At 39.7% G+C, this 16056-nt stretch overlaps 2 protein-coding genes across 6 annotated transcripts in view; both read right to left on the bottom strand.

Annotated features, from left to right (window-relative positions):
- Positions 1-1006: 1006 nt before the first annotated feature.
- LOC132106381 (transcriptional repressor protein YY1-like) lies at positions 1007-9021 on the bottom strand. 4 transcript variants are annotated; one of them, XM_059512003.1, is made up of 6 exons: positions 8228-9021; positions 4336-4543; positions 2850-2894; positions 2641-2701; positions 1677-1835; positions 1007-1212 (listed from the first exon to the last, which is right to left on the bottom strand). In XM_059512003.1, exons 1-6 carry the CDS (start codon positions 8700-8702, stop codon positions 1030-1032), a joined length of 1131 nt encoding a protein of 376 aa, XP_059367986.1. In that variant the 5' UTR covers positions 8703-9021; the 3' UTR covers positions 1007-1029. The 4 variants fall into 4 exon arrangements, with proteins under 4 accessions (XP_059367986.1, XP_059367988.1, XP_059367989.1 ...); XM_059512005.1 differs by having other exon boundaries at positions 4381-4543; positions 8228-9019; XM_059512006.1 differs by lacking the exon at positions 2850-2894 and having other exon boundaries at positions 8228-9019.
- A 1638-nt stretch (positions 9022-10659) lies between these two features.
- LOC132106364 (ena/VASP-like protein) overlaps positions 10660-16056 on the bottom strand; it is a 28087-nt gene continuing 22690 nt past the window's right edge. For both annotated transcript variants that reach the window (XM_059511975.1, XM_059511976.1), the window contains 2 exons: positions 10935-10992; positions 10660-10752 (listed from right to left, as the gene is read on the bottom strand). In XM_059511975.1, the coding sequence (XP_059367958.1) occupies positions 10715-10752; positions 10935-10992 (96 nt within the window). In that variant the 3' untranslated portion in view covers positions 10660-10714. The remainder of the gene's footprint in view (positions 10753-10934; positions 10993-16056) is intronic.

Below are 16056 nucleotides of genomic sequence, written 5' to 3'. Positions count from 1 at the left end.
AGCTCATTAAAGCACAGTATCTGGAGAATCAGAGCCTTTCATACTCTCATCAAGAACCAGACAGACATTAATGGTGTGCCTTGATGATGATGAACTGGACTGACGAGCGAGTCATTAGCAGCCCGGCCACTAAACCAGAGACTAGTTAATCAGCTCGGTCTAGTTCCCTCCTGCAGTATCTTTAACATCTGATCAGTTCTCAAGATCACACAGACGTACAGAACCACATCAACCTAACCACAGACACACGATTCATCTGGAGGTTAACATCCTGTCAACCTGACTTAAAGTTGTAATATAATCACTTGACTATATTTTCTAAGAAAATACTATTTACATTTTTCTACTTAAAAAAATTCACATTTAATTTAATGCATTTCTACGTAATTATTTGTGAAATTTACAAGCAATTTCGGACTAAAAATGGTTACAAAAAAAAAAAAAAAAAAGAAAAAAGCTGGATTGAAATAAATTGTCAAAAATTAAAACATGTTTAAGTTGAATTACTAAAATCTAAATGTATAGAAAATATTTGATAGAAATGGCAATGAAAACAAAAACTGAAATATAAAGGTTATAACTACTAATAAACACCATAATAGTATTTAAATAACACTAAAGTCTGTAAAATTTCATTAAATGTCAGTATGATTCCAGGAAGGCAAATCAGATGTTTCCCTCTTTAATAGAAGTTTCTGAAATACAGGTGAGGTGTGAATATTAACAGAAGACAGTTCATGGTTTAGACCTTTAACATACAATCAAACAAGGAAGAAAGGAGAGTTAATGGTGAGGGATCGTTCATGCTCCGTCACGACCGTAGAAAACAACATCTCCCGTCTGGGACACGCTCAGGGACTCTCATGATCTTGACCCTCAGAACAAGTGTACAATATGCACACTTGGACAAATAGAAAATTAAAAGCTATATGAAGAGGCTGCAGTAAAAGTGGAGAAGAACGATGTTCTGGTGTGTTGTCTCTGTGGTAAAAAGCATCGTCGGTGAAGATGACTCGAGCAGTGTGAAGTTCATTGGGTGTTTTTGGCTTTGGCGTGTGTCAGGATGTGTGATTTGAGGTTGGTGGACTGAGCAAACTTTTTATTGCAGCCGTCGAACGGGCAAACGTAGGGCCGGTCTCCGGTGTGAATCCGGACGTGTGTCCGAAGGTTAAAGTCCAGGGAGAAGCGCTTCCCACAGCCCTCGAACGTGCACTAGACGGAGAGAAGCACAGCACGATTAGAGACGCTCTCCAACAGATGATCCACTGATTTAAACGCTAAAACACTGTAAAAATGCTACAGTAAAAACTAGATACAGTGAAAGCCTGTTTTGGACACGACATGTCATTTTACCGTAGTATACTGTTTTTGGAAGTGAAAAATAAATAACGGTTCATTCTTAGTTTATTTTGCATGGGTTGTGTAGATTAGGGTTGTATGTGACATCTAATGTTGTTAAAGAAGTGTGTATTGTTTGGATGATGGTGTTTAGTGTCTCATATTTAAGAGCTGCTTGTAATGGGCTTCGTCATGTGATGTTCTCATCAGCTCTTCAGTTGATGAAATCACGGTATTTAAATGTAATCTGTAAAACTTCAAATGTTGCTACTGTATATTTTTTTACAGTAAACCTCTGGCTGTAAATTTGACAGGATTTGTGTTTGATCTGGCCGTACCTGGAAGGGTTTCTCTCCGGTGTGAACCAGCTGATGGCGCTTGAGTTTGGAGCTCTCCACGAAGGCTTTCCCGCACTCGGCGCACACGTGAACCCGCGGGCCGTGAGTGTGCAGGTGCTTCCTCATGGCTGAATTATCCCTGAACATCTTACTGCAGCCCTGCAGTACAATCAGTTATTATATATAGTATAAATAATAGAATACATATCACACAAAGATTTCTATCAAAGTTTTCTAAACAACTGACCATAATTACAGATGTGATGTTAATTTTCTTTTTATCAGGTTACTACTTCTGATATGAAACAAGGTCTCAGGACTCTCAGCTTTCAAATGTGTACTGCTCTTTAAAGAAATTGAAACGGCTCCTGATCAGGGCAAAGCACGTAATATCTGTGCTCTGATAGGTCAGATCACCTGTCAATCAAGCTCTTTGCGAATGGTCAATTAAGAGATTTACGTTTTAGACACTATATTGCCAGTTTTGGCTCTATTTTAACAACAACAATCATTTCAAACACAGCCACAGCGCTGTTCTGTGTCTCTGAGCAACATGACGGTGATTCGTTCCTGAATGAATCAACCGTTTAAATGATTCGGTTCAATCGCAATGACTCGCTTGTGAACAGTGACTTGCTGCCACCTACTGGTGGTTATAATTTCACATGTATAGTATCTATTCAACATTTTATGATTAATATATCAAAATAGTATTTCTGCATTTGTAACTACAGGTTAAATGCATTCATGTCCTACACTAAACAGTGTGTAAACGCATCTAAATGCCACTTCAGACGCAGCTTCGGTGTTTCCTCTGCAGTGCAAAGATGAATTTCGTTGATTTCATTTGGTACCAGCAAAATATCACTCTCAGCAAAATATAATCTAATAATCATTAGCGATAAAATCCAAGGAAATAGAGAGAGTATTTTTTGTCAGTATGCTTCCAGATGAACACACTCACTTTGTGCGGGCAGGCTATCGTCCGAGGAGCGTCATCCTCCTTGATCTTCCTCGGCTTCATTCTACATCAACACAAGCACAGCAGAGATCAGTTACCCAGCATGCTCTGCGCACGCCAGAGGACATTCAGATCACTTGCACCCGTGACCCCAGACACTGTCCAGTGACCGATAACAAGCCCTCAGGTGTGAGATTCAGTCTAAGACTCACCGGACAGGACTGCGAACAAAACCAGCTCCGCTGGGACTGAAGGGGCTGAGAAATAAAACAACTAACACAGTAAACATCTGCTCAAACCACACAGCACTGAACATCAACAGCACAAGGATATCTTTACAGGAAGTACAATGACACTAACATGGAGTTCACATGATCCCCCACACACACACACACACACACAGGGTCAGAAACAAACTTACATAAAACAAATAAAAACCAAAACCGCTTGAATATCTCTGACCCAAACAAACAGTATGATATGAACATCTTTAACTGCATGCACAGATAATACGAGATGTTTTACACTGCAGTCGTTCAAAGCAGATATTTTAGCTTCCTTTAGTTCAGTTTCTCAGAAAACAAGACTTCATATCTTCATTCTGATATGATTTACTGATTTATCTTGCCATTAATAAACATTAATGATGTCTCACAAGCATTTTAAATGTCTTTAAATGGAGAAGGGAATGTTTTCCACAAGTCTGTCTCTTGAGAAGGAAGGTGAACATAACTTCCACAGAACTGAATTTATTAATAATCACAATAAAAAATAGCTTGGTGGCATGATATTCCTTAAGAATGATAACATTATTGTTACTTCTTTAAGAATTGCATTGTAGTATACCGTAGTAATATATTCAGTGATTATTTAAATTTAAACAAGACTTTTTTTTTCCAGTTGTATTTGACAGCAGTTTTTCTCAAATGAATCTGCATAAAGCTGAAGTGAGTCTCAGATGAAGTGCATGTGTTCATGTCCTCATATAGAGACGCAGGTCACGTGTGTGTGTGTGTGTGTGTGTGTGTGTGTGTGTGTCAGACGAAACCACACACACACACACACACACTTCTGAGCACTGACTGGCTGCTGTAACATTTATTTCTGCTGTGTGATAGGATTAACATAACTTTGATCATAATCTTCGTTAATTAATTTAAGATATTTACTAGTGACCACTACAGAAGACCAGTGTTAGTGACCAGCTCCAGTGACGTCGATGCTCAAGTGTGTGACGCAATCAACCCAAATTCAAACCCGCCTTTTGCCAAACTTTTCTCCCCCTCCCTTTTCAAATCTCAACTACATCAGTGTCCTGCAGCACAGAAGAGTCATCAGTAGCACAGGGATATCTGTAGAAATACACAACAATACATTGATTTCTCTTTTATGCCAAAAATCATTAGGATATTAAGATCATGTTCCATCAAGATATTTAGTAAATGTCTTACCGTAAATATATCAAAACGTAATGTTTGATTAGTAATATGCATTGCTAAGAACTTCATTTGAACAACTTTAAAGACGATTTTCTCAATATTTAGATTTGTTTGCTCCCTCAGATTCCAGATTTTCTAATAGTTGTATGTATCAATGGAAAGCTTCAGATGATGAGATTTGAAAAGGGAGGGAAAAAAAGTTTGTCAAAAGGAACACCTGAAGAGCTGTGTGTTTGACCTCTGACCCTGAAGTACACACCTACTGGCTCTATGGGGTAATGGGGCAGTAAAGGTGACCTCTGACCTGGCGAACTCCGCCAGCTGCTTGGGGTCTGACAGGTCGATTCCCGGGATCCCGCCGGGCGGGAGCTTCTTTCCCGTCATATACTCGGAGAAATCGGGAGGAGAGTCCTCCTCGATGACCTGCTCCTCCACCACCGTCTCATGATCCACGTCCTTCTTATCATCTGAAACAGAAAGGAAAGACTTCACCCAAAATGAAAATCCTGTCATTAATTACTCCTCCTCATGTCTTTCCAAACCTTTATTTATCTTCAGAACAAATGCAGATGTTTTTGATGCATTCCGAGAGCTCTCTGAGCCTCCACAGACCGCAAGAATATTCATAGGTGTGATTGGCAAAGGACAAAAAAGCAGGAAACTGGGCAAAAATAGGGATGAATTCCAAAAAATCTGTCAATGATTTGGGGGGGGGGGGGTGTTCGAGTTAACGATTTCAATTTTTACTGTTTACTGTAACTGTTTAGTTAATTTTTGCTATTTAGTTTTTTTTTTAACTATTAAAAAAAAAGAAAAGAAAAAAACCTCCAGTACACTTCTGTACAGGCTGGGCAATATGAGCAAAAATTCATATCTCTGTATTTTTTAGCTGATTTGCGGTATACTGTAGCCTATATATCTTGGTATTTTGTATTTGGATTAAACAAATAAAGTGAATGCAAGCATGCAGGCATATATTATGTGCAAAAAGGGTTAAAGTCACATTACATTTTAGCATTGCAATCTAAAAAAAAAAATATTAAAGCATAAGTTAAAGTTACTAAACTAAAACTGAAAATAATAAAAAAATCACAGACTAATTGAGTAAAAAGGCTATTTTGATTAACTCATTACACTTGTGCTATCATACAAATACACTTACTTGTAGGTTTAAAATTCTACATGTCACATTTATTGTCCAGCTACAAGTATTTCATCAAAATGTATACTTTAGTCAGAGTTATTGCGCTCCTATTTCATTGAGCGCTGTGTGTTTGGAGCGCATGCGCGCGGCGGCGCTCTTTCTAAATGAAGTCTGTGGAGTTTAGCTTAGAATCGCTAAAGCTGAAACTCATCCACTTCTGACAGCAAAATGGAAATTTTCTATTGGATTTTAACATTTACAGAATATACGTGTGCAATGTAAGTCGAGCATTAAGGAAAACAGCACATCTCAAACACATTAAACAGCGCGTCTCTGTCAGCCTCACACGCAGCCTTTCTGTCAGCGCTTCTAACGGGGCGAGCGCGAGCCGCTTTGAACTCAAACTATAAACTATAGGCTACTAGGTGAGAAATAAACGCAGAAATTATTTAAATGCAAAACAAACAAAAAACGCTATGATTGGTTGATCTTTTCACCTTTATCTGTTGCTTGTTTTGAATACTGCGCGTGGACAGAGGCGTCACTAGATTTACGTAGTTTAGAGTTACAAATCGTACCAGCGTACTTTGAGGTCAAAATGCGTAGCGAAATGCATACAGGTTGGCAGGTCTGCGTAGAACGCGTTCATGTCAAGTAAAGTTTTTGGGAGAAGCGCGTGGAATTGCGGCGTGCGTTTATAACCTTGCACGTAGAGAGCGCTCTTCAGAGCGAAGATACATCGTTATTGGGAAACTCGACCCAGATCAGATTTAAGCATTCATTAAAGTGAATCGGTTCAAATGAGTATGCCGAGGACAGATATGCTCATATGCTCCGGGCATATAATGTTATTCCCAAATATATTTTTAGGTCACACAGATTAAATTTCAGGAGCATATGCAACAAAAATGTTGGCAATTTCGAGCCTTGTAGAAGCTGCTAAACTTTCTAGCTAGAAGTAAGCAATAACCAACATGGCGTTACTTTGCTAAATTATCCCAGAATCGTTTAACATTAATGTTATGGAAGCATGACAAAAGTGATCAATAGATTGGTTAAATTTGACTAGACCTGCATATAAAAATGAAAAAGGCAATATATTGGATTTGCTTACATGAATCATCCGTGTTCACGGTCTTCATCAGTCAACTGAAGCTGTTCACGTGAGTAGATGGTTGGGTGTGTGCGCATTCAGAACGGTGCGCGTACACTTTGAACTTCAATCGTGACAAATTATTGGACTACTTCCGGAGTGACACGACGACATGAATCAGAGGCACAAAAAACGTAGACAGCGGTCATTATGTTTACCAATACCCGAACCCACCCCCCAACTTTTTTTTTTTTTTTTGCATGATTTACGAGAGCATTATTTTCAGTTCGGAAAAGCCAGATTTCCGGATTTTTCCAGAAGAATCACAGCCCTGAATATTACCATGATCAAGCGTTAAAACAACAAGGACATCGTTAAAATAATCCATGTGATACTGATTAGTATAGATGTAAACTAACTATAGCCCCTTTCACACTGCACGTTGGACCCGGCATATTGCCAGAACATTGCCGGGTCGCCTTCTGTGTGAAAGCAACCATGTCCCAGGATTGATTCCGGCATTGAACCCGGGTCGGGGACCTAGTAACATTGCTGGGTTCAACCCGGGATGAGCGCTATGTGAACAAAAGCCAGATCTAATGCCGTGTTGAAGTGATGACGCACGTTATCACGCGACTCTTTTACCGGCTGTTTTGAAGAAAGATCAACGTTCGCGACAAAAAAAATATGTGCAAACTGTAATGAAGCAGAGATCCGTTAATTAGAGAATCTACATCATTTAAGCATCATTTTAAGAAATTGCTTCTTCCTTTCAGGACCTTTTCAAAAATCCCAGCAAATTTGTTCAGCCAATCATATAGTTTTATGCAGATGACGTCATTACTCTGAGTTGTTTACAAAACAGCCCTGCGATGTCCTGGCTGTTTTAACGCTTGGTAATATTCTTGCTGTCTGTGGAGGCTCAGAGAGCTCTCGGAATGCATCAACAATATCTTCATTTGTGTTCCGGAGACGAACGAAGGTCTTACGGGTTTGGAACATCATGAGAATGAGTAATTAATGACAGAATTTCAAATTTTTGAGTGAACTAACACCATGTTCCAAATACACGCAACACAACAAGATTCCAGCTGTTCACACAACAGTCAATCAAATATCACGGCCAATCAGAAGCGTGTGGGCGGGTCTCTGGTTATGATCATATTAAACATTTTAACATAAATGTACATCACGTAACGTTACTAAGTGACTGACTGATACTATCTTTGTTGTGGGATACGCTTGTTGGTTCGCAGTTTTAACATGTTTTAATTTATTTTTAACATCTGCGGTACACTATCTGTTGCTGCTTTCAAACTCACATTAAACACTTTTTTAGCATTTAATAAAGCACACAATCAGTTCCTGAGATTATCACTGTCAGAGTTTGTATGTTATTGTGCTGTAGCGGAAATAGAAACCGTTTCTAAAATAGAAATTTAGCATGTCGCCGTCGCGGTTAGTTGGGACAAAAGCTCCGATTAACATTTTAGTCGCGTCTCGTGTAGTTAGGACGCGGTGTAACGCTTTAATAGACAACAACAGTGACAGAGGCTTAACTAAAAATAAACAAGCGTCACACCTTGACGGGTATTTAAATCCAAACTGGCACGCGATCGCTTCCCGCTGAAGCCGAAATTCAAAATCCGCGTTTATAACGGTTTTTAACGGTCACTCTCGTCTCGCGGCCTACACGCAGCAGCCGCAGCGCTCTCGCGCCTAATCCAATCCGCCGCGCCGTCGCCATCTTTCCAGGGCCGCCATACTGGACTCGGGAACATGGCGGCGCCCATAGACAGTCCAAAACATGGCCTCCGTTCAAAACATAAACAGTGCGAAAAGCCACAGAGAGGACCGAGCGCGGAGCGGACAACGCCCTGTCTCCCGAGGCACTCCACGGAAAACGAGACTCACCCGAAGACCACATCGTGACGGAGAACTCGCCCTCCAGAGTCTTGATCTGCACCTGCTTCTGCTCCCATTTCCTCCCGCAGGCCTCCGCCGCGCTCAGGTAGCTCTTCTTGCCCGCTCTCTTGCCCCCGGACGCCACTCTCTTCCCCAGCCGCCCCGCGGAGCTCTTGCCCGCGACTGTCAGCAGCGTCTGCCCGATGTAGTGCTCCTCGGCGGGCACCGGGATGAGGATCCGCTCCTCGAAGCCGTCTTCCCCGCCGAGCTCCGACTCGTCTCCGCCGACCACCTCCTCGCGGGTCTGGACCAGGATCACCTCCCGGGGGTCGTCTGTGAGCAGCGGCTGCAGCGCGATCATGGGCTGCTCGTCTCCGATCACCGTAGTCTCGATGGTCTCCACCTCGATCTCGTGCAGCTCCACGATCTCCGCGGGCATCTCCGAGCCGTCCGCCTCGATGTACAGCGTCTCGCCGGATGCCATGTTCCTCGAGTCCGCTGTCTGTGGCGTTCAACGCTCGCTCGCGACGCGCTCTCTCACACACGCTCCGATAACACAAATAACGCTCCACTCCAGGGTTGCCAGGTTTCCGCGACAAAACCCACCCAATTGCTGCTCAAAAAAATTGTGGATAAAATGCAGGTTTTCTGGCGAGGTTCCCCTCGTACAGTTCCTATCGCAGGGTTTTTAGCAGTTATGTTAGACACCAAAGCTTCGAAGCTTGCGTCGAGAAACAGCACTTTAGAGGAGCTTGATTTGTTTTGACAAGCGCACGTGATCTATGACGTCTTACGCTTCGTTCGCTTGAAAGCCACGTGACTGCTTCAGAATCTGGTTCAAGCGAAGCGAAGGCGTTATTCATTTTATGACCACTAGATGGCCACAGAACAAACCGTGTACAATACAATTGTGTTGAACGCTTCACTTCGCGTCGATAGTAAATATCGCTTCAACCCGCGGACATGAAACACCTCGGGTCACCAGTGTTAGAGTAACAGCCCAATTCCGCCGCAATACCGTGGACCTGGCAACACTGATCCACTTCTCACAGGAGTTGAATTCACGTCGCCACGACGCTGCGCTGCCAGATCTCGCGAGAGCAGAGCCGCGCGGATGACTGTACCTGACTCTGGAGCACAAAACCACCCATGAGGTTTTATTTAATTTATGTAGGAATTTAGGAGAGAACTATTAGAAAATCAGGAATCTGAGGGGGCAAAAAAATTATATATATATACATTCGCCGTATATTGATATATGTTGTTTGACTATATAATAATTATAATTGATAAATATAATTTTTTCCTTGTGTGAAATTTTTAAATGTCCAAATTGAGAATAAATAGCACATTACTGAAATCTATTATTGTGTTATTTTATGTTTTTTTTAAAATATGTAATTATTTAATTTTCACTTAGATTACACAGAATCTAACTTCGTTCATGATTTATTTATGTTTAAGTCTTTCTTAAGTTATTTCTAAACTGAATATATCACTATTATTCTTGATATATCAGTGTATTATATTATGCGTGTTTTTAATGTGTTAATTTTACTTAGGTTATTATTTAAAATGAAAATATTTAAAGTATTATACATTTATATTAATAAGCCGTTTGAATATTTAAAAATAAATATAATTATCATTTCTAAACTGAAAATAAATGTCAGCAGAGACTCCTATAATTAACACATTATCATTTGATGTACTTATTTTAAAATCCAGATTTACACTGTGTATTAATAATGTTAAAATGAATATCAAAAATCAAATATTAAAGACTTGATATGAAGATAATATGTTCGTCTGTGGGGTTTTCTTCAAACAGAGACCGATGTATTTCTGTCATTTATGAATGATATTATTCTCCATATGATCCACACACACAGATGAAACACACCCTTCACACTTTATTTCACTTCTTTTTAAACATCGTGTATATCTTTTCTTTTTTTTTCTAACCAGGAAGCACTTGGTCAAAACAGAACTCATAAAACAACATGATCACAAATACTCTGGTGTGTGATGTCTGTTTGTCAGATAATAACTCCTCGCATCCTCAAAACCCTCCGTCAGTGATTAAATTCATCATTATGACAAAAAGGATAATAAAAAAACTCTTAAAAACAAAGGCAAAGAGAAATGTGCTTACGATGAATCTTACGGAAAATGAAAACAGTAGAAATATAAACGGGATGTGCAATGATATCATTATTATTGTTATCATTATTATTAATTCCTGTCTACCTACATGAAAACACTACAACAACTACACCTATATTAATAATAATAATAACAATGATGATGCAGACAAAGTAAAAGGACTCCAGATGTTGGTTCTGTGTTCCTCAGGTTCTGTAAGTCTTCCAGCTGAGTCCAGATCCAGCAGAACGGTGAGATCAGTGCCAGTGTCTCTGCTTCATCAGGGATCTGGACGTGTGACGTCCGGCTCTGGAGGCTTCAGCAGGATCTGGGCTCTCCAGGAGATGGACACTATGTGCTGCTGATTCTACTGAGCTCGTGTCTGACGGCTGGAAGTGAAGCACAACACACTCATTAGAGTCTGGAACTAAACAACACACACACGTCTGGCTGATGCTGGCATCTATTGTACAGCGCATCTCAGACGTTACATTGTGTCACTGCTGGGAATCGAACCCATGAGTTGTGCGTCGCAGTTTGAGCGCCAGGGACGTAAAGCAGCACAACATACCATCAATGATCTCATCCTTCACCTTGTGCAGCTCACGAACCACTTCCTCCAGGATTTCCTGTCGATTAAAACATTGTTTGCATTTAAAGTAACAGAAACAGGGTTATTACGGTCAACTAAAACTGAAACTAAAATTAACAGCATATATATATATATATATATATATATATATATATCTGTATTATAGTTATAAAATTTTACTATAATACAGAATAAAATATAAATATTTCAGCTATTTACCAAGGCAATATTTTCAATTTAGATTATATTTATTTAAACTATACAGGTGCTGGTCATATAATTAGAATATCATCAAAAAGTTGATTTATTTCACTAATTCCATTCAAAAAGTGAAACTTGTATATTATATTCATTCATTACACACAGACTGATATATTTCAAATGTTTGATGATTATAACTGACAACTAAGGAAAATCCCAAATTCAGTGTCTCAGAAAATTAGAATATAACTTATGACCAATACAAAGAAAGGATTTTTAGAAATCTTGGCCAAAAGTATGAGCATGTACCGCACTCAACACTTAGTTGTGTCTCCTTTCCCCTGAATGACTGCAGCAATGCTGCGTGGCATGGAGTCGATCAGTCTGTGGCACTGCTCAGGTGTTATGAGAGCCCAGGTTACTCTGATAGTGGCCTTCAGCTCTTCTGCATTCTTGGGTCTGACATATCACATCTTCATCTTCACAATACACCATAGATTGTCTATGGGGTTAAGGTCAGGCGAGTTTGCTGGCCAATTAAGAAGTCAAGTCACCTTTATTTATATAGCGCTTTAAACAAAATACATTGCGTCATATGGAAGCACATGGGTAGCGATATGAAATTTGCAATGTAATATGCAAAATGACAATGCAATATGTAAAATGACAATGCATTTCTGTATTTACATTTACATTTTCCAATACATTTGTGCAACGTTTGGTGCAAAATGAAAATGAAAATTAAATTACATAATTTTCATTTGGCATTTCATACACCAGTTTTAATATGTAAAATGAATACTAATTTTAACGCTTTATAAGTTGCAAAATTAAAATGAAAATGTATTACAGAAATGATTAGATATGTATAACATGTTCAAGCAAAAACTGTGGCAAAATTATCATTTAAATGCTATTTTTCTTAATTGCATTAACACTCACAGTAAAGACACTTACGATTGCATTTTCATTTAGTGTCCCGCAATGAATGTAGCAAAATACAATGTGCACATTGAAAATGCATTCCGAGCCGATCACGTGTCCGCCCCCCCCCGCGCCATGTCAATCACTGCGTGAACAAGGCGGGGCTTGCAGAAGGTCAGAGACTCAAATCTCAAGAAGAGGATTCAAGTGAGATAACATGGACAAGACCGTTGGTCCGTGTACGTTTTGATCATTTTGGTTTATGGCTTCAATATTTCATTCGCACTTGTGGACGGGGCTGAAGCGCTCCTTTCATCTGATTGGTCGAATCGCTCTACCTTCAGCTCGGTCTTTTCATTCTTTCAGACAGAATAAGAGTCAGTGCGAGTGAAGCACTGTAATGTCTGAAACTACACTCACTGTTAATTAGCATAATATCTGAATCAGATGATGCTGGCCACATAATTCGTGCTGCTGAGACCTGCTAATTATTTCTAGGTTATAGTATTGTATAAATATTGTCCCACTGATAAATACAGTGCAAATAGTTCTGTCTCCTTGGATAACAGTGAAGTGGAAATAAATATAGTTAAATTTATGAAATAAAGGTAAGGTATTTTTTGGGAAGGTAAGTCTGGCCAGTTATACAGCAACACGAGTCAGACGAGTCTGAAGATCTGAGCTAAATTTGGTGAAACATTAAAGTTCTAGTCTGTGTCAGTTACTTTCATAATAAATAATAATAATAATGTTACCCGTATTTTTCGGTATAAGTTGCATCAGTCCAAAAATACGTCATGACGAGGAAAAAAACATATATAAGTCGAATTTATTCAGAACCAAGAGAAAACATTACCGTCTCCAGCCGCGATTTTATTTTGAAATTATTTTTATTTTGATTTAATTTTACTATTTTTATTTCACAAATGTAACAATATTAATTTTTACAATTATTTATTAATGTCACACACACATACCTAGTGCCTTATGAGTTAAAATATGAGAGTGGTAAATGTTACAGACATGGAACTGTTCAGTCTATTATTGATTTTTATTTCCACTTCACTTTTATCCAAAGAGACAGAACTATTTGCACTGTATTTATCAGTGGGACAATATTTATACAATACTATAACCTAGAAATAATTAGCAGGTCTCAGCAGCACGAATTATGTGGCCAGCATCATCTGATTCAGATATTATGCTAATTAACAGTGAGCGGTGGTTTCAGACATTACAGTGCTTCACTCGCACTGACTCTTATTCTGCCTGAAAGGATGAAAAGACCGAGCTGAAGGTTGAGCGATTCGACCAATCAGATGAAAGCAGCGTTTCAGCCCCGTCCACAAGTGCGAATGAAATATTGAAGCCATAAACCGAAATGATCAAAACGTACACGGACCAACTGTCTTGTCCATGTTCTCTCACTTGAATCCTCTTCTTGAGATTTGAGTCTCTGACCTTCTGCAAGCCCCGCCTTGTTCACGCAGTGATTGACATGGCGCGGGGGGGGCCGGACACGTGATCGGCTCGGAATGCATTTTCAATGTGCACATTGATTGAATTTTGCTACATTCATTGCGGGACACTAAATGAAAATGCAATCGTAAGTGTCTTGACTGTGAGTGTTAATGCATTTAAGAAAAATAGCATTTAAATGATCATTTTGCCACAGTTTTTGCTTGAACATGTTATACATATCTAATCATTTCTGTAACACATTTTCATTTTAATTTTGCAACTTATAAAGCGTTAAAATTAGTTTTCATTTTACATATTAAAACTGGTGTATGAAATGATGTAATTTAATTTTCATTTTCATTTTGCACCAAACGTTGCACAAATGTATTGGAAAATGAAAATGTAAATACAGAAATGCATTGTCATTTTTTTTGCATATTACATTCCAAATTGAATATCGCTACCCATGTGCTTCCATAGCGTCAAAGCAACTGAACAACATTCATTAGGAAAACAGTGTGTCAATAAAGCAAAATGATAGTTAAAGGCAGGGTAGGTAATAAATTTATAAACAACTTTCTTCCAAATTTGTTTAAACTTTCTATATATATCAATGCATAATTAAAATGTAAGTACTCTGATAAAAAGTGTATACAAATTGAGTGACTCTAGACCGTTTAATCTGTATTAAACACAGGTCATTATTTCCATTTCGGGACGAAACATAGGATTGGCTTAGGCGACTGTCACTCTCTCGCAACCATGGCAACCACCCTTTTGCCACACATGACCTGCCCACTTGCGCACGCACGTTTGATTTGAGGAATACCAAAACAATGGCAGAGAAACAGCAAGCAAAATTCACAGTACCAGCCTATGCAGTTAGTGAAGGCAAACCAGGCAAAAAAAGGAAGACAGTAACAGTACAAGAAAAGGCAATGAACAAAAAGTCTTTGGATAAACATAGAAATAAAACACGAGTTAATGTCGGCGTGGCTTTCCAGCGATGGCGAGAACTGAGGGAACTCAAGGGGCTGAAAAGTGACTCCTTGATGGCTTTATTTCTGCTGGACAGGTAAATCTTTCTTTTTATATTTTGATCATACATATTTTTTTGTTTATTTTTTCATGAAGCATGTGTCATTAGCACACGTAGCTGCGTAATATAGCTAACATAACATTACTTAGCGAGCCATAGTAGAGACGATAAATAATCTATAGGAGCCCAGAAGGGAGGGGGTGGAGTGAATGGAAATAATGAGCCGTCTTTAAAACAGTCGTGAGAGGTCTACAGTCACTCGATTTTTATACTTTCTTTTTCAGAGTACTTACATTTTAATTATGTATTGATATATAAATAAAGTTTAAACAAATTTTGAAAAAAAGTTTTTTAAACATTTTTTACCTACCCTGCCTTTAAAGGCAGTTCATCATTGAATTCAGTGATGTCATCTCTGTTCAGTTAAATAGTGTCTGTGCATTTATTTGCAATCAAGTCAACGATATCGCTGTAGATGAAGTGTCCCCAACTAAGCAAGCCAGAGGCGACAGCGGCAAGGAACCGAAACTCCATCGGTGACAGAATGGAGAAAAAAACCTTAGGAGAAACCAGGCTCAGTTGGGGGGCCAGTTCTCCTCTGACCAGACGAAACCAGTAGTTCAATTCCAGACTGCAGCAAAGTCAGATTGTGCAGAAGAATCATCTGTTTCCTGTGGTCTTGTCCTGGTGCTCCTCTGAGACAAGGTCTTTACAGGGGATCTGTATCTGGGGCTCTAGTTGTCCTGGTCTCCGCTGTCTTTCAGGGATGTAGAGGTCCTTTCTAGGTGCTGATCCAGCATCTGATCTGGATACGTACTGGATCCGGGTGACTGCAGTGACCCTCTGATCTGGACACAGACTGGATCTGGTGGCTACGGTGACCTCGGAAAGAACAGGGATACCATGGTCCTTAAACCAGGTACTGGTAGCTTTGGCACTGTGTGCAGGTGCCAAGTCCTGTTGGAGAATGAAATCTGCATCTCCATAAAGTTGGTCAGCAGCAGGAAGCATGAAGTGCTCTAAAATTACCTGGTATATGGCTGTGTTGACCTTTGACCTCAGAAAACACAGTGGACCAACACCAGCAGATGACATGGCACCCCAAACCATCACTGACTGTGGAAACTTTACACTGGACCTCAAGCAGCGTGGATTGTGTGCCTCTCCTCTCTTCCCCCAGACTCTGGGACCCTGATTTCCAAAGGAAATGCTAAATGTACTTTCATCAGAGAACATAACTGTGGTCCACTCAGCAGCAGTCCAGTCCTTTCTGAAGCGAGACGCTTCTGACGCTGTCTGTTGTTCAAGAGTGGCTTGACACAAGGAGTGCGACAGCTGAAACCCATGTCTTGCATACGTCTGTGTGTAGTGGTTCTTGAAGCACTGGCTCCAGCTGCAGTCCACTCTTTGTGAATCTCCCCCACATTTTTGAATGGGTTTTGTTTCACAATCCTCTCCAGGGTGTGGTTATCCCTA

The sequence above is a fragment of the Carassius carassius genome, chromosome 27 (genome assembly GCF_963082965.1).
Source record: "Carassius carassius chromosome 27, fCarCar2.1, whole genome shotgun sequence".
Lineage (NCBI taxonomy): Eukaryota > Metazoa > Chordata > Actinopteri > Cypriniformes > Cyprinidae > Carassius > Carassius carassius.
This window is presented reverse-complemented; position numbering and strand designations above follow the sequence as displayed.

Bases quoted from the DNA above. Each gene is read 5' to 3' on its own strand.
- LOC132106381 (XM_059512003.1), bottom strand. From the start codon at position 8,702: ATGGCATCCGGCGAGACGCTGTACATCGAGGCGGACGGCTCGGAGATG. The intron at 2,895-4,335 runs GTGTGTACTTCA...TTTATTTCTCAG, and splicing joins TTACCCCATAGAGCCAGTAG to CCCCTTCAGTCCCAGCGGAG. The intron at 2,702-2,849 runs GTGAGTCTTAGA...GTGTTGATGTAG, and splicing joins TTTGTTCGCAGTCCTGTCCG to AATGAAGCCGAGGAAGATCA.